The 22850-nt window shown below is 53.4% G+C and overlaps 7 protein-coding genes across 7 annotated transcripts; 4 read left to right on the top strand and 3 right to left on the bottom strand.

Annotated features, from left to right (window-relative positions):
- Positions 1-2826: 2826 nt before the first annotated feature.
- J4E79_009945 (uncharacterized protein) lies at positions 2827-4797 on the bottom strand (the record flags this gene model as incomplete). The annotated part of the gene is made up of 3 exons (XM_049358785.1): positions 2827-2935; positions 2993-4620; positions 4687-4797. The coding sequence occupies 3 exons, from the start codon at positions 4795-4797 to the stop codon at positions 2827-2829; spliced, it is 1848 nt and encodes a 615-aa protein (XP_049206888.1).
- A 594-nt stretch (positions 4798-5391) lies between these two features.
- Positions 5392-5987, top strand: J4E79_009944 (uncharacterized protein; the record flags this gene model as incomplete). The annotated part of the gene is made up of 2 exons (XM_049358784.1): positions 5392-5656; positions 5803-5987. The coding sequence occupies 2 exons, from the start codon at positions 5392-5394 to the stop codon at positions 5985-5987; spliced, it is 450 nt and encodes a 149-aa protein (XP_049206887.1).
- A 58-nt stretch (positions 5988-6045) lies between these two features.
- Positions 6046-10017, bottom strand: J4E79_009943 (uncharacterized protein; the record flags this gene model as incomplete). Its single annotated transcript, XM_049358783.1, has 1 exon — positions 6046-10017. One exon carries the CDS (start codon positions 10015-10017, stop codon positions 6046-6048), a length of 3972 nt encoding a protein of 1323 aa, XP_049206886.1.
- Positions 10018-10499: 482 nt separating this feature from the next.
- Positions 10500-11124, top strand: J4E79_009942 (uncharacterized protein; the record flags this gene model as incomplete). The annotated part of the gene is made up of 2 exons (XM_049358782.1): positions 10500-10935; positions 10991-11124. The coding sequence occupies 2 exons, from the start codon at positions 10500-10502 to the stop codon at positions 11122-11124; spliced, it is 570 nt and encodes a 189-aa protein (XP_049206885.1).
- Positions 11125-14597: 3473 nt separating this feature from the next.
- Positions 14598-19891, top strand: J4E79_009941 (uncharacterized protein; the record flags this gene model as incomplete). The annotated part of the gene is made up of 4 exons (XM_049358781.1): positions 14598-15474; positions 15570-16053; positions 16100-17975; positions 18023-19891. The coding sequence occupies 4 exons, from the start codon at positions 14598-14600 to the stop codon at positions 19889-19891; spliced, it is 5106 nt and encodes a 1701-aa protein (XP_049206884.1).
- A 1219-nt stretch (positions 19892-21110) lies between these two features.
- On the top strand, positions 21111-21853 carry J4E79_009940 (uncharacterized protein; the record flags this gene model as incomplete). Its single annotated transcript, XM_049358780.1, has 3 exons — positions 21111-21200; positions 21259-21387; positions 21446-21853. The coding sequence occupies 3 exons, from the start codon at positions 21111-21113 to the stop codon at positions 21851-21853; spliced, it is 627 nt and encodes a 208-aa protein (XP_049206883.1).
- A 157-nt stretch (positions 21854-22010) lies between these two features.
- J4E79_009939 (uncharacterized protein) lies at positions 22011-22799 on the bottom strand (the record flags this gene model as incomplete). Its single annotated transcript, XM_049358779.1, has 2 exons — positions 22011-22609; positions 22667-22799. The coding sequence occupies 2 exons, from the start codon at positions 22797-22799 to the stop codon at positions 22011-22013; spliced, it is 732 nt and encodes a 243-aa protein (XP_049206882.1).
- Between the last annotated feature and the right edge of the window lie 51 nt (positions 22800-22850).

Genomic DNA, 22850 nt, shown 5'->3' with positions numbered 1-22850 from the left:
ACCTTCTCACGCCTCATCCACCATGTTCGGCAATACGTCGGAAATAACACTTTCCTATCACCATCCACTAAACTCGCGCATTGATCGCAGCACTCGATACGGCAATAACGGTGAAACAGCTTCATCCTCGCCGATATTCCTCTAAACAGTAACCATCGATTGCAGGCTTCAAAGCTTGGCCTCCTCAAAGTTACCCATTCAAGAAAACCGTAGATTGTAGATGCGGAGGCTTGGTAATGCCAATGGAGGAAAAATTGGTTTGCTTGTTCTGCTTGCCCGTGGCTCACCGACTCGTACCCGCGGAAGGGAAGGTTACGCGGGAATAAGCAAACTTTTCTCCTCTCTCGATGACGCGCCAACGACACGTCGATGTCGTCTTTTTTGCCAACGAAGAGAAATTACTGGAAAAGGTAGGCGTGGAAAGTAGGCGTTTGGCTTGTCAGACTTGGTGTAGCTTGGTCGTTCCTTAGGAAGTGGGTGCGTTTACGGTGTTGGGTAGGTGTTGAAAGCAGGCGTATGAGAGCCTCATATTTTTCCGTTGGTGAGGCTGCCCAGGTGTAAATTGAGAAGTCACGTGTGATCGCTCATGTTCTGTTGATCGCCGTGTGTCTTTTCGTGCGTATGCACTCGTCAAATTGTTGGCATTTTGAGTAGTCGCATCCAGGCACGATAGTAAAACACGCAGCGTTGAGGGACACATAACTTCTACTTCCATACCAATTCATCCGCGCCTCTTCCTTCTCGCAACGAGCTTGAGCGTCGCAAACCTCGCATCGCGTCTCTGTACTACCAATGTATCGCCATCGGCACCCTGCTTCAAATCCCTCCAAACTAAACACGCCTCCGCAAGCGTACCAACATCTCAAACACTAAAAAGCAACACCAAACATCGGTGTGTCACTTGGCCTACCCAGACAGGCAATCATGGAAAGTAGGCGTATTCCTTCGCTTCATCTTGCATGTGTTCAGATCTCGGTACAAATCTACTAGGCGTGCAGAAAAGCATCCAGCACTTGACAAGCGTGTTCCTTCATACCCAAACATCTGGTGTTTTGTCCCAGTCAGGTAACTGTCGAAAACAGGCGTATTCCTTCGCTTTATCTTGCAGATTTCTGAAGACCTAATGCAGACTACTATTTCTAGAAAAGAACTGCCAGTCGGGTCAGGTTAGGGCGAGTTCTGGAAGGAGCGGTGGGTTGATGGTTTGGGTAGTACATGTTACGTTTTGGGTGACGTTGAAACTACCACATGTACCTCAAGCTTGCAGTCATTTGATAAACAAATTTCGAATCGAAGTACTGGGAGAAAGCGGCATTAGGGATCAGAGGCAGTGTTCTCTCTAATGGTATTCCAACGCCTACAAGATTTACTCGCAGTCTTTGTCAGGCGGCTCTCGGCTCACGACCTGCGTGTCCCGTGAAGTAACTCAAAACGTATTATTTGACTTTGAACTTGTCGATTCGTCTTTCAGTTTGATACAGCATTCACCACGCCATATTGTTCGATTGATGAATGCTGTACCAAACTGAAAGGAAGCCGATTAGGTTCCAGCTACTCAGTAAAAGCTCGGTGATGAACAGCAGTACACGTTCTCCTTACACCATCCGCCTAATCTCCACCCCATCAGATACCCAAATCAGTAACCATCGAAAGCAGCGCTATCGCTCGTCTCGAAACTTCCAAGCGTCCTTCAACGTCCCATCCGCAAGTAGTAAGCCGAAGGCGAAAAGCCCCCCTCAACCATCATCACCAACACGCAACAACCCCCCAAACTCGTAGGTATGACGAGCAGCACAACTCCGGGAGCCGCACTCCCATGACATACTCAAACACCGCTTTCGCATCCTTCCTTACCCCGTTGAGTAACTCGAGCATCAACTGTAGAAAATAGGCGTATGCCTTCTCCTCACCTTGGCACAAATATCCATCGGGTACCTTTCCCAAAACCACAAAATTATTTCAGAGTACCACAGAAAAACAGAGTACCCAAGAGTCAAGACGACGTAAACCCCTCACAGAACCCCGCTGTGGTGCAGCTCGAACCCCTCTCGCGCCCCCTCTCTTTCTGTTAGATTACCAATTACCGCTCTGGGTAATCGTGGATGATAGGCGTGTAGCTTAACTAAAAGCTTAGTAGTCTGAACGCGGCACGGTCTGCAGTAAACGACACGTAAATAACGATTAGTAGACGTGATGACGAGGGCAATAACGGTAACGCGAACACTGACCGGCGATCCCTTGCGCAACGCGCCCAGAGAAGTCACCATTGAAAACAGACGCATACCTTTGGTATACTTTACTCATCATCGTTCCCCTCTCTACTTGATCTTCCGCACCTCTCCGCTTTCCCAACTGGGTAACATGTCGAAAACAGGCGTGTAGCTTCTCCTCAATGCTTAGCAGAGCTTATTTCACGCGATACGACCGGATGTTCGCGGATGGAAGGTTTGGAGACGGTGGATTGGAAATGAGGAGGCGAGGCGAGGGCGAAGGTCGGCCGAGATGACGTAGTGGGGGTGCTGAGACCGCGGCGTTGGGGATATGTCATTGCGCGTGGAACGACGCGATGGATGCCGCGGAGGATAGCTGTTGGGGAACGTCGCGTCAGCGCATAATGCATGAGGGAAACCGTGGGTGTGTTGCGATAAGATGTATTCAAACGTGCCAGGTTTATAGCATTGCGCGTGTTCGAAATGAAGAAAACGCCATCTAATGCCTTCGATATATGCCAAACCAATCATCCCCAAGTACGCCTAAGCTATGCATCAAAACACATGTACGATCTAAAACCAGCATGCATCTACGCGTCTCGATTCGAGAACAAGCTCACAACTCGTCTCGTCTCGGGATGCGAATCTCCCAACTCCTCGGACCGGGCACGAAACCCATCCACCAATTGTAGGCTCTCCTCATTTCGAGAATGAAGATTTTAGTACTATCCAAATATGTTAGTTCAGTTTTTGAAGTAGTTTGAGTAGTCTTCATGACTTACAATCGCCCAGGAAGCTGAGTCCACTGCCATAATACGTAGTAGAATGTTCTCTTGACCAGGTTGAATTCGGCCTTGACCTCCTGCCACATGGTCATCTTCCTCGCGTCCCAGTCTCGCTTGAAACTTGGGATCTTTTCTCCGCCAGTCAAGATGTCGATTGGTTTGTCTTCGTCAGAGTCTTCGAGCGCGAGTCTTGTCTTCAACACTCCTTTGTCGGTCGCCGGTAGCGCAGGCGCGACATCGCTAGGCAAGCCATCGCGCTCTTCGATCATGCGACGGAAGTCCTTGATGGCGGACAGTGAATGCGAAAGACGGTTCATCGTGTTGATGAGAGCGACAAGTTCGGTGCGGCGAAGCGGCGGGTCCTTTGAGGAATCGTTCTCGTCGAACTCGAAGAGCACCTTGAGAGCTGTGCCGTAGCCATTCGTTTGTAGTTTACCCCAGAGCCGACACTTATCGCATCCCACGCAGTCCATGATGCGACTAACATTCCTGAACCGGTTGCGGAAGTCCTCCTTCAATACCATTGTGTCGGGGTCTTGGAACATGACCGTCTCGTCGAAGATCTCGGGACCTGAGGGGAGGGCGGATGCGAGGCGCAGGACTGAGTTCTTGGTACGGAGATCTTGTTCGGGGTCTTCGGAGCAGAAGGAGTAGTCGGAAATGTGCTGCCTTATCTTGCCTACAGCCCGCATGACGAGGGCGTAGTTGAAGTAGACGTTGGAGATGCGCTCGGGGTAGTTGTGTAGGCGTTGCTCGTAGCAGGCCAGGTTGGGTCCCCACTCTCCTGTTGTCTGGTTGAGGTAGTCGTAGCAGAGGTGCGTGGAGATGGACGCGTGCATGCCAGAGATGACGCGGTGGAAGACGCGCTTCTCCAGACAGGTATCGTCGAATTCGACAGGGTCGAGGCTATCTACAGGAGAACCGTGAGCAATCGCAGACTGAACCTTTTGCTTCTTGCCCTGTTCCTGCATGACGTTGCGGAACTGATTTGCGGCGTGCAGTTGTTGTTGGTTTCCAAACCCGCCAAAAGACGATCCTCCAGGTGGTGACGAACTGCCAGTGGAGGGTGCATTCTTGGGAGGCTTACTGAAGCAGTTCTCCCGGTATATAGCCTCCCACACCTGCTGAGCTCCGACGCCCGAGTATCCGGTGAAGCGCTCTGGGTTGTCTACAAGCGACACGTAGTCGCCTTTTGCAGTCGCCGATTCGTCGTCCGGTACGCAGTAGTCGCGCTCGTCGCATTCGTCGTCGTACTCGACCACACAGCTCTCGTCGACGTTTTCGCCTAGGCTGCCGTGTAGCGGCCGTTTCCTCTCTTCCCGTTGTTGCTTCCTCCCCGGATGTTGTGCTGTAGGCCCCTCCAGCTTGCCGAGTTCTTTTGCGCGCCAGACGAGCGGTATGTCTTCCTCGTTGTCCAGTGTATTAACCGCGCATGCGATGTTCCCGCACATGCCATTCTCGTCGTCCCAGAACGGACATTTCTTGCTGTACAGGTTCAATCGGTAATGCGAAAAGAAGTCGGTGTTTTGCGTGATGGACTGGAGGTATGGGTGTATGGCTTCGTTGAGCTGTTCGAGCGTGTTGTAGCTTACGCAAGCGTCGGAAACTATCGCACCAGGCGATATCTGAAAGGCGGTCTTAGTATTTGAGTCTCCAGGTTGGGCTGGTGGAGCTTTCGACTTGTTGCTTACATCGCAGACGTCTGACGGAGGACTACTCGACTTGGTAGCATGGCTTGCAGCGTGTGAGCTACCCAGCAGCGAGAAGACGGCTAGGTAGAACACCTGCGCGGCGGAGCGCATCGTGATGATGGTATGATGTGGCTACTTGAGTCCTCCAGTCAGTAAACGTCGGCGACAGCGCCTCCCAAGCGGATGGAGGAGTTGGAGACTTACAACTACTCGTATCCTCGGTATATGAGTCTCTCCGGTAAATTAAATGCCGAGTGTACGTGTGGGGTAGGCAAAGAGGCCAGCGTGTAGATTATTGAAACCGCGTTGGCGCAAGTCGGAAATCAGACCCTGGACGAAGTAGGAAGTTCCGACTCGAGGTAATCTAAGATAAATGAAAGACAAAGCCTAATCCGAATTCACAAGAGGCCAAAAGAGTGAACCATGGACGGGACAGATGTATGGTACTAGATCAGACCCGCGGCATTCCAGGGAATTGTAATCAGTCGTCCATCGGGCCACGGTTGTAGCAATGTGGCCAGTACCAAAGGCTGTGGCGGCGGTGACATGCCAATTGGACCCTGACGTGACGCGCTAGCGGGAGGCTCAACGGACCACTCTTTCGTGCGGCTCTGCAAATCCACTTGCGCGTTAGATATCCAAAACAACTGCAGCGAGCGCATATCCTAAGAATAGTTTCCTGATAACGGCCGCTAAATCTTCGACATGGCTGAGCCCACCAAATCGACGGGGAGTTGGACCGATGCCTTTCCTGCCCCACGTTGCACCGCATCGACGCTTTCACGTGAAGAGGCCCTGTCACATCTCTCGTCTCCAGACTTGCTCATTGTCGATGTGCGACGCACCGATTATGAGGGTGGGACTATTAGAGGTAGCCTAAACCTTCCCGCCCACTCTTTCTACATGAACCGCGGGGTATTGTACGACTTGTGCAAAAGGGCGGGGGTCAAACGCGTTGCATTCTATTGTGGTCAGTCCTTCACCTCATGAAAACGGCGTTCTTGATGCGACATGAAGGAGGTGATCGTGTGTTGGTGGCGTGAGATGCGTGCCACACGGTATCGTCATTTGGGAAGACGAACAAGAATATCTCACTAGCACGCTGACACATCATAGGCGCATCGAATGGAAGAGGCCCCAGGTGTTCTGGCTGGTTTGCGGACTATATTGCGGACAAGGGCGATGATCAGGTCACATCTTTGACACTTGGTGGTGGCATCAAGGGTTGGGTGAAGGCTGGAGAACCGTACACCCAACAAATGGACGGCTTCGAGCCAGAGTATTGGAAACAGTTTGAATGAACATGCATTGTATTATCTAAATATATACGGTCGTAAGATCGATTCGATGCCTCATCTATTACTCATCCGAGTCGTCGTCTATAATCCGTCTGCCTCTTTTCCTTTGAACGACAGGCGCGTCTTCCTCCACTTCTGAATCAGAATCAAGAACGACAGCGTCCTTCCTGCTCGCACCCTTCTTGACGAGCGGTGCATCATCGTCACTATCACTGCTGACAACTGCATCGTCGTCCGTGATGTCGCTGGTAAAGAGCTTCTCGCGTCTGGGTGTCCGCTTTGGTTTGGTGGCAGCTTTGACGACTGCTTGCGTCCCCGCCCCGACACCAAAGATATCAATACTGGGCAAGCTGGATGTAGGCACTACCTCTTCCTCCTCCCCTTCAATGATGAAGCTAGCCAGCTCCGAGTCATTCTGCCATGCAAGAGGGTCCTCCGGTTCATCCGCACCCAACGTGTCGTCCGAGCCAATTGTGTCGGCTTGGGATGGTAGGCGGAAACGGGGATCTGTCGGTGGTGGAGACGACTCATTGCCTTCCATAGCGAGGTTGGACACGCGCCAAGTAGGTGTTTTTGTTATCGGTGTTTCATCCAATGCGTCGGTGTCGTAAGTCGGCGTTTCCACAGCTGGTTTGTCTTTCCGCGCTCGACCACGAGGTGCTGGTGTTTTAGGGGTCTTCGGAGGTGCCATCTCTTTGGGTTTCGGCACTGGCTTTCCTTTTGGTTTCGGTGCCGCTTTCTCTTTTGGTGGCGCCTTCTCCTTGGGTTTCGCCGGTGCCTTTGCTTTCGGTTTCGGGCCAGGCTTTGCTTTTGCTTTGGTCGTCGGAAGGACCGGTGAAGCGGGTTCATCGTCTTCCCACATGTCTTCTGCGATGACTGGCGCAACCTCCGTATGTGACACAACGAAACCATCGTCTGCATCTGATTCGCAGTCAGAATAGTGCAGATCGCGCTGGAACTTTTCCAGGCGGTCAGTGTCCATATCGTGCATGCGTTGCATAGTACCGGCAAAAGCCCGTGTGACACGACCTGGCCCGACTCGACGGGTTTTGTAAGGCAGGGTGCGCTGTCGCTCGGGAAATTTGCTCAGGTCCAATCCCCCAACCATAGGAGCATCATCATCGTCGAAGACTGTCTGGTATCGCCTCTCGAGATCCTGCATCGCTGAGTCGTTCAAAAGGACCGGCTCGAGTGGTGGCATCTCAAAGGCTGTCTCGCTGGGATATACTGGCATAGCAGCTTTCTTCCCTCGACCCTTTGGTACAATCTCCTCGCCCATACGGCCTGCAGTGACGAAGCCAGTGATGACATCGTCTGGCATGTGGAATTTCTTGGGAGGCTTCTTTGTCCGCCTTCCCTTTTTCGGCTCTGGGAGCCAGTCTTTCTGAGAGTTTTCGGCGGGGATTTCTACCGCGCGTCGGTCAACGACTGGCTTGACATCTGGTGGTAGAATCCTGCGAGATACGTCGTCGTGGAAATTGAAGTGCCCTCCATCTGCAATAAGCTCTTGCATCTTGAGGTAGCTGTCGTTTGCCTTGTTCGCGTCATTTTCTTCCTTGCCTTCCATTTGAAGCATCACAATTCGTCCCTGGCGTTTTCGACCTGTACGGCCCATGCGCTGCAACATGCGAATTGGCGATGCTTTCGAATCGTAACAGATGATGAGATCGACCTCGCCAATGTCGAGACCTTCTTCACCAATCGAGGTGGCAATCAACGTGTTGAATTCGCCGTTCTTGAATTTGTCGATAGCCTCCAACTGGTCCTTCTGAGACATGCCCTCTGAATTCTTCCCGTGCGCTTGTCCGACGAAGATGCGTGGGCGAATCATCGGCTGATGTCTTTTCAGGATGCGCGCGATCTCTTCGGCGCTGTCACGAAAGTGGGCGAATACCATGATTCTCGTCTGCGAAGGAGGCGCGCCATCGACGTTTCGGCCATCACCTGCGTTAACAAAGTGATCCAGAATAACCTGCTGCAGATACTCCAACTTTGGATGCCCAACGAAGTTGTCGTCGTTGATCCACCCATGGAGACGCACCATCAGTTTCTTCCAAGCGTCACTATCGAGGATCTGCTTCTTATACTTGGACTTTGTTTTGGCAGCTTCATCCTGAAACTCCTTCATTTTGATGTAGAAGGGTCCCATGCCATGGTACTTCAGTAGATCCATTCCGTGGGAGATAGATGCGAGGATAGCAAAGATGGTGTGAACCGTGCTTTGAAGGCCGCGGTTGGCGTTTCGACCGACCTCTTGGAACCACTTCTTCTTGGCTTGTTGGCATCCAAAAGGTGTCAAGTCGCGGGGGTTCTTGCTCCAATAAGCGTTGAGACCAGCTATCGTGTTCACCAAGGGTTGTAGTGCTTGGCTGTATAGCTCCATACACATCTCCATCTCGTCTGTATTTTGGAAGACTTTCTTGTCGATCTTGCGCTGATGAACATAGCTGCAGATATCCATGGAGTTCTCCGTTCGAATCTCTACTTTGGAAATATCCAGACCGTCGATAACTTTCTGGACCGACTCAACATCAGCACCAGGTGTAGCCGTTAAGGCCAGTACTCGGAAACTCGTATTAAATCGGCGGAGGAAGCTGACGACCTCGACGTAAGCATAAGCGCCGGTCGCACGATGAGCTTCATCAACAACCAATAGTACAATCTTCTTGGGATCTGCGTATCCGGATTTCAAGTCGTTTAGGAGTGTCTGAGGCGTCATGAAGAAGACTCTTTTCTCTTTCCACTCTTCTGCGCGTAAGCCGGTCGACACGCCTCCGGTAAGCATTGTGGTGTACGAGCGCGGAATACCTGCGATGTGGAAGCAGGCTTCTACCTGTTGTGCCACGAGCGGCTTGGTAGGAGCGACAAAGACTATCTGTGCTTCTGTCGTCCATCGAAACCAGTTCAGTATGATCGTAGCTGCGATGAATGTCTTACCAAGACCAGTCGGAAGAGCGACGAGTAAGTTGTGAAAGAGACCTCTCTGGACGATGTTAAACTGGTAGTCTCGGATAGTGCCCAGGTTTGTTGGATACACCCAAGTCTTGATTGCTTCTGGATCCAGGCTGTGGTGAGTGGGTGGCTCTGCCTTCTGGTCGACGACAAAGTTGTAACGCTTGTTTACTTGAGATGGGGCAATTGTACTATCAACACCCGCACGACCGAACAAGGTAGTTTGCCGTAGGCCAGTGAGAGGTGCGACCACCCGCTTTCTGGCTGACGTAACTTGTACATCGTCCTGCTTCTGTGGCGAGGAACATGAGGAGGCAAAGGCGTCAGATGGGAGATCTGCTAGGTCTTGGGTGAAGTCATAGGCACCTGTTGCCGTTGCCGTCGCAGCCCGAACTGGTAATCTTGGTGACTCGTCAATGTCGATGTCGACATCCCCGAATGAGTCTGAAGGAACTGGAGAAGGCGGCGCTTGCGGTGCGGGCCTAGATGATGTTGACTGTCTACCCGGCAAAGACACATTCCTCGTAGCGTCCAACCCATTCTGTTTCGCAGGTGCTGATGGCTTATGAACGCCAATCGTGGTAGCAGGCTTCGTCCATATTGCTCCTCGCGGCTTCCACGGTGGGGAGTCTGTTGGAGGTGGCTGTGTATAGAACGTGTCTGGCATCTCGAGGTTGATGGTGGATACGTGAATGCGTTCTTTCCGTTTATCCGCAGCAGTCTCTTTGACGGGCGATGCATCTTCATCATAGCTTTGCTTCGACTGCGCTCTCTTCTTGCGACTTGCAGGCACGCTCTTTGCAGGTGAGACACTCTTGCTGCCTTTCTCAGACAACGTCTGATCGGATTCATCAAATGCGTCTTCATCCTCATCAGACGATACGAATGGGCCTCGGCGACGTCCTCGTTGTGCCTTGCGCGGAACAGACTCCGCTTGCTCATTTACGTTGCTGATCTTTCGCCGCTTGGCTGGCCTTGGTGAGGGCGGGAAGGCAGGCGTGTTCTCTTTCTCGGCCTGCGTTGCGGCATCGAGAAACTCCGTGTCGTCAAACTCATCGCCATACTCATCACTGTCGTCCATTGCGCTGGTGTATGAGAGGCGGCGGCACTTTATTAGTGGCGTGGTGAGGTAAATGTCGCGACGCGTCGTTTTCTAGCGCGTTTTGGCGCAGATGGATGGGGCAGGTGTGGTGGACCCCTGCAGCCCTGGAGTCCAGGCTACCACTGGTAAGGTTCCAGCCGACGTGCCTCGATATGACGCCGCCGGCCCGACAAGGCTTACCACACGAGGCATAGTCGAAACCCAATATAAGCACAACGGAGCCACTACTCGCCAAACCCCTATGTACTGACTAGTAGTGTAACAGTGCAATAAAAAGCGAGGTGGCCTGCCCCGGATTCTCAGTGTGTGCGCCAACGTTCGTTCTTTATTCTGATTCAGCCTTCAAGTACTCGTACTTCCCACGCTCGCTTACCGCATCTTCAGTATACCTGTATTAATCCTCACAATCGAACCGCTATTTACAACCTTCGCGTAATACCCAAACCCAAACCACATTCAAGATGAAGTACTCCGCTGTTCTCCTCTTCGCCATTGGCGCCTTCGCTCTTCCCCAGGATGCGTCTGTTACCAGCGCCCCAGCGGCTGCCGCCATTCCTAGCGGTCTCTCTCCCGCCATCAGCTGTGCCATGGACTGCGACGCCGGCGATGTGAACTGCCAGGCTGCATGCTTGGGCAACGCTCGCCCCAACGCCTCCCAGGCTATCGCAACCAACGAATGTGCTGCCAAGTGCGACCAGGGCGATGGCTCTACCTCCGACTCCATTGCCTACGCCAAGTGCGTCGACAGCTGCATCAACAGCCTTTTCCCCAGCAGCCAAACCGCTTTCGCCCCTGGCGCTGCTGGTGGCGCTGTTGCTTCCGGCTCTGCTTCTGGTTCTGCTGCTGCAGGTGCCTCTGCCTCTGCTACCGGCTCTGCCAACCCTACGGCTACCTCAGGTATGATTGCCATCGGCAGTAGATTCTGCTCATTCTTGTACTAACAATAACCCAGGAGACTCTGCCTCTGCCTCTGGAACCGAATCTGGCTCCGGAGCTGGTGCCGCCTCCACTGGTGCCGCCGACAAGGCTTCAGCTCGTATCGCTGGTGCCGGTCTCGCCGGTCTTTTGGCCATCTTCGCCTTGTAAACTTCTTCATCTACAATTTGGAACTTGCTAGGAGTTGATTGTTTGGTGGGAAATGAGGTGGGAGTTGATGAGGGAAAAGACAAACGGAAAATGGCTATATCATGGTTGGATGTTGAACTTCTCGTGCGCGGAAGACAGCAGCCTATGGTGATACGATCTGTTTAGCGGCAAGATGCAGACAACGTGCAGAACAATTCAATCATACTGCCGTTCTAAGGAATGTACATGACCTATTGTCGCATGGGTAATTGTGAAATGAGTGAGGTACCATTGCGAGTTGCAGTCGTTGAGGAGGGGGATCCGCACTGGGGATGCTAGCGCAGCTAATGTTGGCGCTGGCTCGTGCGTTTTCCATGCAGGTCAGCGGCTTGACCTCGGCAGGCAGATGTCATCAAGGCCCCACCCCGACCATGACAAGTGCCCGCACACCTTGAAGAAATCAGGGTAATCCATCGTGAACATATCCAGCCGGAACAGGAAATGGCGATCTCTGCGCCTTTCGCAAAATGAGGCAGTTTATCGGTACTGGAGCCGAGCGTTGTTTGTTGCGATCACGAACGGTGCCAGCACATTCCCAGCTCCCCATGGTTGAGGCAATATTGGCAAGCATGACGGTGCGGACACGGCTGTGTAAGTGGTTATATCTGCCCTCGGACCGAAAGTTTGATTGTAGTCGCTGAAAACCTTGCTCGATCAATGGGCATGAAAAGGGGCTTTGCGCGCCGTTGATGGACAGAAAACAGATAGGTTCCGGCACGGTTATGGCTCTTCGACCGATCTGCAAGCGCCTGTCGTTCCCGCATGCACCAAACTAGAGTGCGAGTCTAGGTAGGCGTCGCCGATAACCACCTTGCTGCGCTCTACTGTCGCAAAGTGACGTCCTGGTGATTCCGCGCATTTCACGAATAGCGTTTTGAGTGTTGAATGTGCCTTGAACATCTTTCAGCCACCGGTTGATTGCGGCCAGTGCCCTCCTGTACTGCACACGACCGCGCAACTCGCAATGCGTGTACCGACTTGCCCAAGTCTGCCTATCGCCGTGTACCAGACGACGTAGTTCTCGTAGTTTTCATGGCGGAACCGGATCGCGTGGCTTTTGAATCCAGTTTATGGCAAAAGAACCTAAAGACCGCCCCTTCAAGATGAGACAATGCTAACACATCCCCAACCACCATGCTGAACCATGCTGGGTTCAAACTTTCACGAAGTACTTTGCTGAGGCATGAAACGTCTCTGTAAACCAGACGCGGTGGAGGGGGTTCGAAGCGATGTGTTGTGAGTAGGCAGGTCCTTCACTGAAAATGATGTGCACCACTGAGTGCTGGTGGTGAAAGCTACCGTGAAATGCCCCGATAACGCAAATACAAGATAACGCTGTGGAGCTCTGCGATCACTCAAAGTCTTGTGACTATAGGACTCTGCATCGATATACGAGCGCGAGCGATGACGAAGAAGACTCTTCGCTGTTATCGCTTATTCGTCAACACGGGTAGGCGTGGGCACAAGATAGTTGTGTCGCAACTTCAGAGATCAAGTCAATGAGGTCTTTAAGCTGCGACCTGCCTGTAGGACCAGAGCAGTGTCGAGATCCGGCCCCGCCTCTGCTGCTCATAGACAGACTGATCTGCAAGGCGCATTTCGACAATCACTCCACGTCTGTCTTGGCGCAAGAGTGTTGTGAGATATCGCAAGCTGAGTCCCCGGTCACTTGGCGGAGTTTAGTCACCAACACGTTCGAAACGGCTCCCAAGTTCGAGTGAGGCCCAGCGAAGGAGGGACTGGCGCGTTCCGCGCAGAACCGGATAGGCCACTTTGGTTAGGGTCGGTTGCAAGCCTGGGGAATGCGCCGGGTCGCACACGCAAGTCACTGTCAACGAGACGGCTGCTTTGACAAGCCGTGTTTTGACATCGGTGTCGTCTTCTGCGAAAATCCCATCAAAGCCCATGAGACGGTGCGTGGGCCGCATTGTTGCTGCAAGTGCGCGAGCTGATGTGCGCCAACGATCACGTTAGCGAATGCCGGTAACAGCGAATGAGAAGCGGGCAATCTGAGGCCGACGAGGGTTGCTAGGGTGCGGCTGGGTGTCTGGGTGTTTCGAAGGGGGGCAACAAGGCAGCCGACACGATATGACTGAATGCGTCTGCTAGCGTCCCTTGTCTGCGGACCTAGCAATGCCGCTGGTAATCCCGCGAACCGCACGGGTTGCAGGCACATGTGCGACACGACCATGGGCGGCGTTGGAGCTTCACCACCAGATGGAAGTCGACGATGGAGACGATCGGGCCGTCTGAACCAGGCTGATTTGGCCGGAACAGGTGGATGTGTAAGAGAGTCAGACGCGACTGGGCCTAGTGTGGCAGGGCCGCAGAAAGGAATAACAATAAACGATCCAGGCGCTCTGCGTTTCCGGACACATGCGCGGGCAATGAGGCGCATGTCCTGACTCTGCCAGCTTGGGTGACGCAATGTGTGCTGTGGAAGATTCGGCATCAAGCCTTTCCATCCACGGATCTCTGCCAAACGACGAGGTCTCGTTAAGACCAGTCGACCCTTGTCGGCGCTAAATCGAGTTAGACGATGGACTGTACCATACATCGCCTCCTTCCAACCTTCGTCGCCGCGCCCACGCCATCATCACAGCACTCGATACCAGATCAGTAGGCCTGGCGAAATGTCGAGGCGCACGCAATCGATGAGATGTGATGAATATAATGCCTCAATTTGATGAAACCGAGTAGTGACTCGAACGACGCAGCCTGTCCGCTGGCCTATACATGTGGACATGACTGAGACAGGCGGAGCAACTGCACATTACAGAGATAGTCGCCGCATGATGGGTGCGTTGCCGGTGTATGTCAGACAGGGGTGGTGGAGATCGTTGAAGGATGAAGCCGTGTGAACATGAACGTGCAAAAACCATCAAAAGAACACATCGTGACAAAGGACCCATCAGCGCCCCCATCGTTTGCCGAACGACGCACCTGTACGGCGTGGGCAGGCGCGGGCGCTGCTGTCAGGGTGCAGTGGTTAGCAGCACCGATGAGAAAGATGAGATATGCGTAAGAAAGAACCTAGGTCCCACGGACGTAGCCTTGGGCCTAGCTTGGCACCGTTAGACCCATACTACAGCGAGTCCGCCATCTTCGAATTCCTTCAACCACTGCTCCCTTCTTCACTAATTCTTCCCCACACCACGCTTTCTTTCGTCTAACCACGAAACTTCTCCCGGTTTCGCCATCGGCCCCATCAAGCTAGCCGTCTTGAACCCCGAAAATACTCACCTTTGACCTGCTACTTCACAAGTTCGCGTGTATGCGCTGATGGGCCTTCTCATGCTGCGTTGATATCCGCACTTGACGGGCTTCTTTCTAGCGACAACCCTGGCGACAGCCCGCGCCTGCCTTGAAAGGGTTCTTCGCCGTCCTTTGCCTCGGCCTTTTCATTGATTCTGCCTTCTTCTGCAGTAATCGGCATGGCGGACACGAAGAACGGCGAAGGCGAGGCTCCGTCTTCGACGGCTGGGGACCAGTCCAACGCATCATCACCGCGCAACGAAGATGACGCGCAAAGCAATCAACAGCATCAACCCAGCGCTGCATCAGAAGTAGCGCCTTCGAAATCAACTAGCAAGGCTTCTACCAGAAATTCGACACCTGCTGCTTCTTTGGAAGTACGGGAGCCTGCACAAAACCCCAACGACGCGTCTTCTGCCATGGACGACGTGCAACCATCACCTGAGGCGGCCAACGTCGCTTCAAATCAGTCCAAAGCATCGTCAAAGGAGCCAGATCAAAACGGTGAGGCGCTATCGTCATACGGTACGCGATCGCGCGGCCGTCCTGGCAGGTCGCGACCTAATTATGCTGAGGACACCGAAATGGACTTCGAAATGGGAGCTGCAGCCACAAATGGCAACGCATCTGATCCGCCGTCGCGTAATTCTGTGGCTCCCGAGAACGGCCACTCTGCCAGTGTGGGTGGGAAGAAAGGTTCCGCCTCTGCACAAGGCAATGCATCGTGGGGTAATTCCGGAACCAACACTAAAGAGACCGCGCCGAATCCTCATATTTCCGGCACCTCAGCAACAGCTGCATCGACTCAATCAAGCACCCCACAACCGCAGCCCGCAACCAAACGACGCAAAAATGCTGCTGCGAATGGCGCAAATGGTAGTCACGCGAGTGCCGCTGCGCCAAGCCAAGCAGGGGCGAAGCGCGGAAGCCATGCCAGCGCCATGGTAGCCGCCAACAGCGCGCGAGAGACCAACATGATGACGTTCGAAAACACGGGTGCTTTCCTCAAGGACGGTCACTTGGAAGCCGACGATGGCCAAATTCTTTCAGTCAACGGTAAGTTTTGATTTGCTTTGGCTGCAGCTGACGGTCGCTCCGTTACGCCAGCCACGTCTTGCGGCTTGATTTCCGTTTTCTAATTGGATGTGCAGATCAGGTGTACCTCGTGTGCGAGCCGCCCGGCGAGCCTTACTACCTCTGCCGGGTTATGGAATTTATCCACGTCGACAACGACCCCAAGAAGCGGATAGAGTCCATGCGAGTCAATTGGTTCTATCGCCCACGAGATGTCCAGCGCTACAACAATGACACTCGTCTGGTCTATGCGACCATGCACTCTGATCTATGCCCTCTGGCGTCTTTACGGGGAAAATGCCAAATCTTGCATCGGAGCGAAATCGGCGACCTTGACGAGTATCGCAAAACGAAAGACAGCTTCTGGTTCAACCAGGTTTTTGACCGCTTCATTCATCGCTGGTACGATGTCATTCCCGTCTCATCGGTTATCAACGTACCCGACAAAGTCAAGAAAGCCCTGGACGAGCGGTGGAAGTACATTTGTCTCGAGACGAGTCGGGTAAAGGAACTCACAAGCGCTGTCAAGAGCTGCAAGCGTTGTGTTGGATATTGCGCAGCGTAAGTCTCCATTTACCCATCCACGTGACGGAGCTAACCTGATTAGGAATGACTCCGTTGAGTGCGCAGTGTGTCACAACACCTATCACATGAACTGCGTGCGCCCACCATTACTCAAAAAACCATCTCGTGGATTTGCTTGGGCTTGTGGTCCATGTAGCAGAGCGCAAGAGAAGAAGTTGGAGGCCCGCCTGGGTACCACTCACGAAGATGCCGAAGAGGAAGAAGTCATAGATGAGGAAGAGGAGGAAGCAAGCGGCGATACCAATGCAGACACACCGGACCCTGATTCCCAAGTCGATACACATCCTGCAACACAGGCCGAGATTGCTTTGGCTAAGATGTGGCCTATGCGATATCTTGGCATACACTGCCGGGTAGAGGACGCACTGCAGTACGACGATCGGGCCATTTACCCTCGCGCAAGTTCTCGGCTGGGACCTCGACACCAAGCAAACGTCAACGTCTGGCATGGACACCCTGTGGAACTGGTCAAACCTGCGGAGATTAAGAAGCGCTACGTCAAGGCTGCGGGTAACAAGAAGGAAGGCAAGCTATCGAAAGAGACGGTAGCGGCGATTGAAGCAGACAAGGCGGAGAAGGCTAAGCGCCCTAAGTGGGTAATGGACGAGCCGCCTGGTTATGTTCGTCGTGGTGAAGATCTGCCGAACAAGGACTCCAAGTGTACCGCGGAACTGATGTTCAAGATGCCTCCACTAGGAGTACACTCCACTCGAGGAGAAGACAACGCTCCCAACGTCACGGAAGATCAAGTAAAAGCCTACATGGATCGGGCAAGGGCCTTGGCCAAGTCGCATGTTGGAGTGGAACCGTACAACACGAACTTCTTGGATCGGTGCTTGACGCTCTTTACCAAATATCAGTACGACGCGGACGTAGCCTTGAAGCATGTCAAGAAGATCGACAAGCGGAAAGACTTGAAAGAACCAGAGCTGACCAAGGAAGAAGAGAAGAAGTGGAACGAAGGTGTGGCAAAATATGGGTCTGAGATCAGGCTCGTCCGCCAGCACACCAGCAAGACCATGTTCTACGGGGATGCCGTGCGCTATTACTACATGTGGAAGAAGACACCCAAAGGAAGAGAGATCTGGGGCTCTTACAGCAGCCGCAAGGGCCGCAGCAAGAAGGTTGAGCCTGACGCACAATCCCGGCTTGTTGACGACGTAGCGGATGCCGCAGACGACTCGGCTTTCGACAGCGCAAAGGCCATTCAGCGCAAGCGACTTTTCCAGTGCAAGTTCTGCACAGTTCGCCACTCTCGCCAATGGAGACGTGCGCCTGGCGTGACACCTGGTCAAATGATACCCCCGGATGGTCGTTCCAAGGACAAAACCGGATTCCTCATCGCCCTTTGCCTGCGCTGCGCGAATTTATGGCGCAAGTATGCAGTGACATGGGAAAATGTAGACGAGATCGCAAAGAAGGTCGCGCAGGGTGGAGGTAAGGCGTGGAAGCGTCGCATTGACGAGGAGCTCCTACGTGAGGTCTACGCCGCGCAGTCAGACCCCAGCTCCAAGAATCCCACTCCGGAGTACGTCGAGATGCCGGCTGCTATCGCCCAACCGATAGCAGAGCCACCAAAGAAGAAGCAGAAAACTGCCGCCATTACCAACGGAGACAGTGGAACAACAACTCCTGTCAACGAGCCTGTCTCAAAGAAGAAAGAAAAAGAGAAGGCTGCCCCGGCGCCCAAAGCCCCAACTCCACCACCAGTTCCTGCGCCTCCAAAACTGAAGCCTTTGCCATGCGCTGTATGTCGGTCGTCGGAAGGTACGCGTCTAGAATGCGCAGCCTGTCGGTTGACTGTTCACAAACCCTGTTACGGTGTCGAAGATACGCGACAGGCAAACAAGTGGTATTGCGATCCATGCAAGAACGACAAGAAAGAGAGCGTGTCATATGTAAGTTGCAGGTTCGTCATTTCTGATATCATGCTGACCATTAAAAGACGTACGAGTGCGTTCTCTGCCCACAGCAGGAGAGCGAGCAAGAGTTCTATGAACAACCGAAGATTACGCACAAGAAGAGGACGGATCGTGATCGCGAAAGGGAGCGCCTAGAGAAGGAGCTTATTGACAAAGCCAAGGACGAGTATCGCCTTCGGCAACAAGAGAAGGGTCGACCGCTTGTACCCCGTGAACCGCTCAAGCGCACCGCTGACAACAACTGGGTGCACGTGTATTGTGCAATATGGCATCCTGAAATCAAGTTCAGCAGCGCGACACGTCTCGACATGGTGGAGGGAATAGGAGCACCAACACTTCGGTACGACGCAGTCTGTAAGCTTTGCAAGACAACCGACGGCGCATGCACATCGTGCCTGCAGTGCCACGCGACTTTCCATGTTGGCTGCGCGCACAGCAACGGATATACATTCGGATTCGACATGACCCCAGTCAAGGTCTCTCGCAGAGATGCCGTACCTACGGTGACTATGAACGGAGAGACGGGTACTCTAATCGCCGCGATCTGGTGTAAAGACCACGCTCCCAAGACTGTTGTCCACCCAATGAATGAACCCGTAGATGGAACAGACCTGATTGCGCTTCAGCTGTTCGCGCGGGAGTTCAAGCAGGCTGACCTCACCCTGACTGGTACCGCGCGCAAAGCCAATTTGGTGGACCAATCGACACGCATCGTACCCCAAATCGTGCCTGCGCCGGCCAACCGCCGAGCATCTGCAGTCGCAGCGCCCACACCCACGTCAGCCCGAGGTCGACAGTCCAACGCTGGTATATCAGTCAAGGAAGAGTCAAGCGAGCCAGCGGCGCCCAAGCCTGAGCGTAAATGCGTGCGCTGCAAGATCGAATCTAGCCCACGATGGTGGAAACTTGACGAGGAAACGGCAGCAACGCAAGCGCCTCGTATAGTAGACGGACCAATCGACCGCGACGGTACTGCAGATATGAACGGCCACATCGAGAAGAAGCCCGTCGTCGAGGAAGGTCAAATTTTCAACGGCAATGGCCAAGGCGATCAGCCAATGACTGATGCGCCAGCTGTTGCTTCACCAGCGCACAAAACCTTGCGGCTCAACACTGATGTGGACGCGGCTCCTTCAGCTTCATACATGTGCCAGAAGTGTCATTGGAAGAAACAAAATGGCAAAGATGATGAGGAGGAAGAGCGAGCGAGATCAGTTTCGATCTTCAAAGAGCCACCACAAACGTATCCCTTGCCCGCGACTCAAATTCCACCATATCCACCACCACCACCAGCTTTGGCAGGAGGTTGGGCGCTACAAGGCGGGCCGATACCAGGTCAGCCTCCGCCGTTGCCCTCATGGCATAGCGGTGTTCCTCCAGGGCCTGGGCATCCCCCACACCACATGCCCAACGGAAACGGTTACGGGCCACCACCACTACAAGCTCCACCTGTTGGCCATATTCCTGCATTCCACGCGCCATACCCGCCTCAGCCGAATGGGTATGCAGCCTTTTCAGGTGCGCCGATGCACTCGGCGATAGCAGCGGCAGGGCTTCGGCCACCGTACTCTGGACCACCCATTAGTGGACCTCCCCAGTTACACCACAACAACGGCGCGATGATGGTCAACGGGGCTATGCAATCACCACGGACAATGCCCTATTCTCCAACCCATCCTCACGCACATCCTGCGTCGCGTGAAAGCCCATTCACTGCTCCTCCTCCAGTAGCACAGTACCCTGTGCTCCACCACGGAAGCCCTGCACCTGGCAGACCGGCAACACCCATGGATACAGTGATGCGGGAGGCACCAACAGTCACGTCAGCGCCCACTGAGCGCGCCAACACGGGGGCTAGCGCCAGTCCATCTCTTCGCAACTTGTTACATTAGACTTTCCTTTCCCTCGTTATCCTTTCTACTGTACACTCGGTTTCATTTGACCTTCAAGCATGGGACCGGAGTTGAAGCCTTTGGGCGTTTTCTATGTTCAGCGTCCGACGCAGGAATATCCCTCCCGGTGACGTAGCATTGCGAAACATGCGGGGACCTCTGGAGTCTACAGTGGGATGGCGGAAGTATAGAGTGCGATAGTGAGGTCTTCATTGGGCATGTTAATCAGGCGTTTGGTGGCATTATACCACAACGTTTACTCTGTGTTTTGTTTCTTTTTTGCTTTAGGTTAGCGAAGCCGGCATCCCAACGGCACTGAATTTGATCCAACCTATCATTATGACATGTCCATTGTGCGCGCGTCAGTGCTGCGAGGTTCTCCGCGTAACGCATTCTGTATCCCAACAGTACTTTACAATGTGATGTGTGAAAAAAGAAAGTATCTTGCTGCGGCGGCAACAGCGGCGGATGATTGCTGTCTAGCGGGAACACGCGCTACTCAACACGTAACACAAGGAAGTGTATGTTTCAATATAAAGAATCGAACCTCACCGACTGTTGCATCATGGTTCACGCGCATTTTCCAACGCAATAAATGCCACAGCCACATTTTGACAGATGAGGATGCGGAGTGAAGTCCGCCACATCCGGCCAGGCGGGCAAGGAACAAGCTTTCAGCCCTGCAGGGCACGGGACGCGCTCCACTCCTTTCCACGCGTCCCTTGCAGACCAGAGCTCCCCCGACCTCCCCAACCTCGAGGCTTCAGTTGCCCCAGCCACAATCTTCGTCACTTCTTTTTTTGGTTGTTCTTTTTTGTCACTCATTCAATTCATCGTCGTTTCCATAAGTTTCCATTTCCTTCTCCTCAAGCCACTTCCTTAGTTATTTACTATCGAAGGTCAGCCACTCAACAGCCGCCCGCGCATCCATCCCATCTTGAAACCCAACACACCCACGCCTCACACATCTGAAACAATACCCGTTGCCAACCCACTCCACACGCGACACACCTCCCTCTCGGGAGCCTAACCGACCGAAGGACAGAACGACGTAGCAGTGGCGCAGCTGTCCCATTAACCGCTCATATCGGCCATATCATCCTCCCTGGATTGCGGCACATACTGGGCTTATACCAGTCGATCTTCCCCTCTGCGATCCAACGTAGACATCCACGACTCGCACCACTATCTCTGCTGAGAATACACACACACCGCAGTCATGATTTCATTAACAAAGAGATACTGCGTCGAATTTGATGACGGATCGAGGGAGTGTGGCTTCGACGACAATGGCTTTTGGTACTCAGACGTATGTTTGGCTCATCACCCAGTGGTCTTCACAGGACTTTGAACTAACAAGATAACAGAAAGGCATAATCGTCAAATGGATTATCCTCGCAGCTTTCTTTCTCATATTCTTCGGTTGGTTTGTAGGAGGCCGCATTCACGCAAAGCAACGTCTGAGGAAGGGCCTACCGTTGCTCTCATACCATCGCGTACGTTACCCCTCTTCTCCAACACACGCAACCCTTCATATACTAACGGTCACAACAGTTCCTCATATCCTACTCTGAACGCCGCCGTCATGGTCAGGTCCCCCAGAACCACTTCACCTTCTACCAAACGCAAAACCCCTACGCACCTAACGCACCCAACCCGCAATACACACAAAGACAGGACGGCACATGGGCAGAACCCCCGCCGCTGTACCAGAACACTGATGCACCGCCCCAATACTTTGCGCCCCCTCCTCCCGGCGCCACAAAGATGAACCCGAACCAAGGAGCTCAGGGTATGGAGATGCCAGTATACGGTGCCCCACCGCAAGGAGTGCCACAACAAGCCGGACCTCAACAGAGCGGCGTTGTCGGTTCCGATATCGAGCAAGGACAATCCCAAGAACTGCCACCACGGCCAGCAAAGGCCAAGATCATGGGTGTTTTGGATAGATTCAGACGGTAGATAGGATGCACATACAAAACAGCTGCAAAAGGCGGATATACAAGATCGTGACTGGATCACGTTGATTGCATTTGATGTATAACAAGCGTTACAAACTATCCATAATAATTTCATGACCAATAACAAATAATACCATTCACTCAAGCAATCATTCAAATCAGTCAATGTCCATGGCATCTCCGTCTCCCTCTACAGGTGACGCCATAGCTTGGGGTATCGCATCCATAATCCTCGGTCCTCCAACCACACTACTATCCCTCCCCAGATCCACATCCACAGGCTCCGTCACGGGATTAACCTGCTTATCCCTAATCCTCTGCCGCGCCTCTACAATCGCCTTGCGCACATTATCCTGCGCCTCTGGCACCGTCAAACTGCTCGGCACATTATACAACACCAACTGGTTCTTATCCGTGGGCTTGGGCTCTGGGCCCTGTAAGATGTGCTGAGGGATTTTGGAGAGGTGCTTCTCGATGTCGGAGAGGAAGATGGGCGTTTCCTCGTCGGATTCTAGGTCGGAGAGTTCAGCGCTTAGGTCCGAGATGTAGACGCGGTGGGGCGTGTCTTCTATCTCCATGCCGCATGCTTCTTGGGAGGGGCTGGCGCGGACGTGGCGTGGCTTGCGGGGTTGTTGGCGACGTGGTGAGACGAAGGCTAAAGGGTCGCCGTAGGAGGTCGCGCCTTGGGTATGCCGGGGGAGGGGGGCGTCGGTTGAGCCTGGGACGGGGATGTAGAGGCGTGTGCCATTGTTGTCTACTGTGGTGTTGTCAGAATGGGGGTTCGATGCGTAGAGTGTAATGGGGTGTATCATACCTAGATTCAGCAGGTCGAACCGCTTACTCAGCCGCTGTTCATTCTCGAGCGAGCTGTCGGCGGCTCTCTTGGTGCCATGGGGCGCATTCTGTTGTTGCGCGAAGGGACGAGGGGAGCTAGCGACTTGCGCCATGCATCGCAGCTTTGGCAGGAAATCGTGCTACAAGTACTCCCGAGGACAGCC

This window comes from Alternaria viburni (genome assembly GCF_023758015.1).
Source record: "Alternaria viburni strain BMP 2772 chromosome Unknown scaffold_27, whole genome shotgun sequence".
Taxonomy (NCBI): domain Eukaryota; kingdom Fungi; phylum Ascomycota; class Dothideomycetes; order Pleosporales; family Pleosporaceae; genus Alternaria; species Alternaria viburni.
This window is presented reverse-complemented; position numbering and strand designations above follow the sequence as displayed.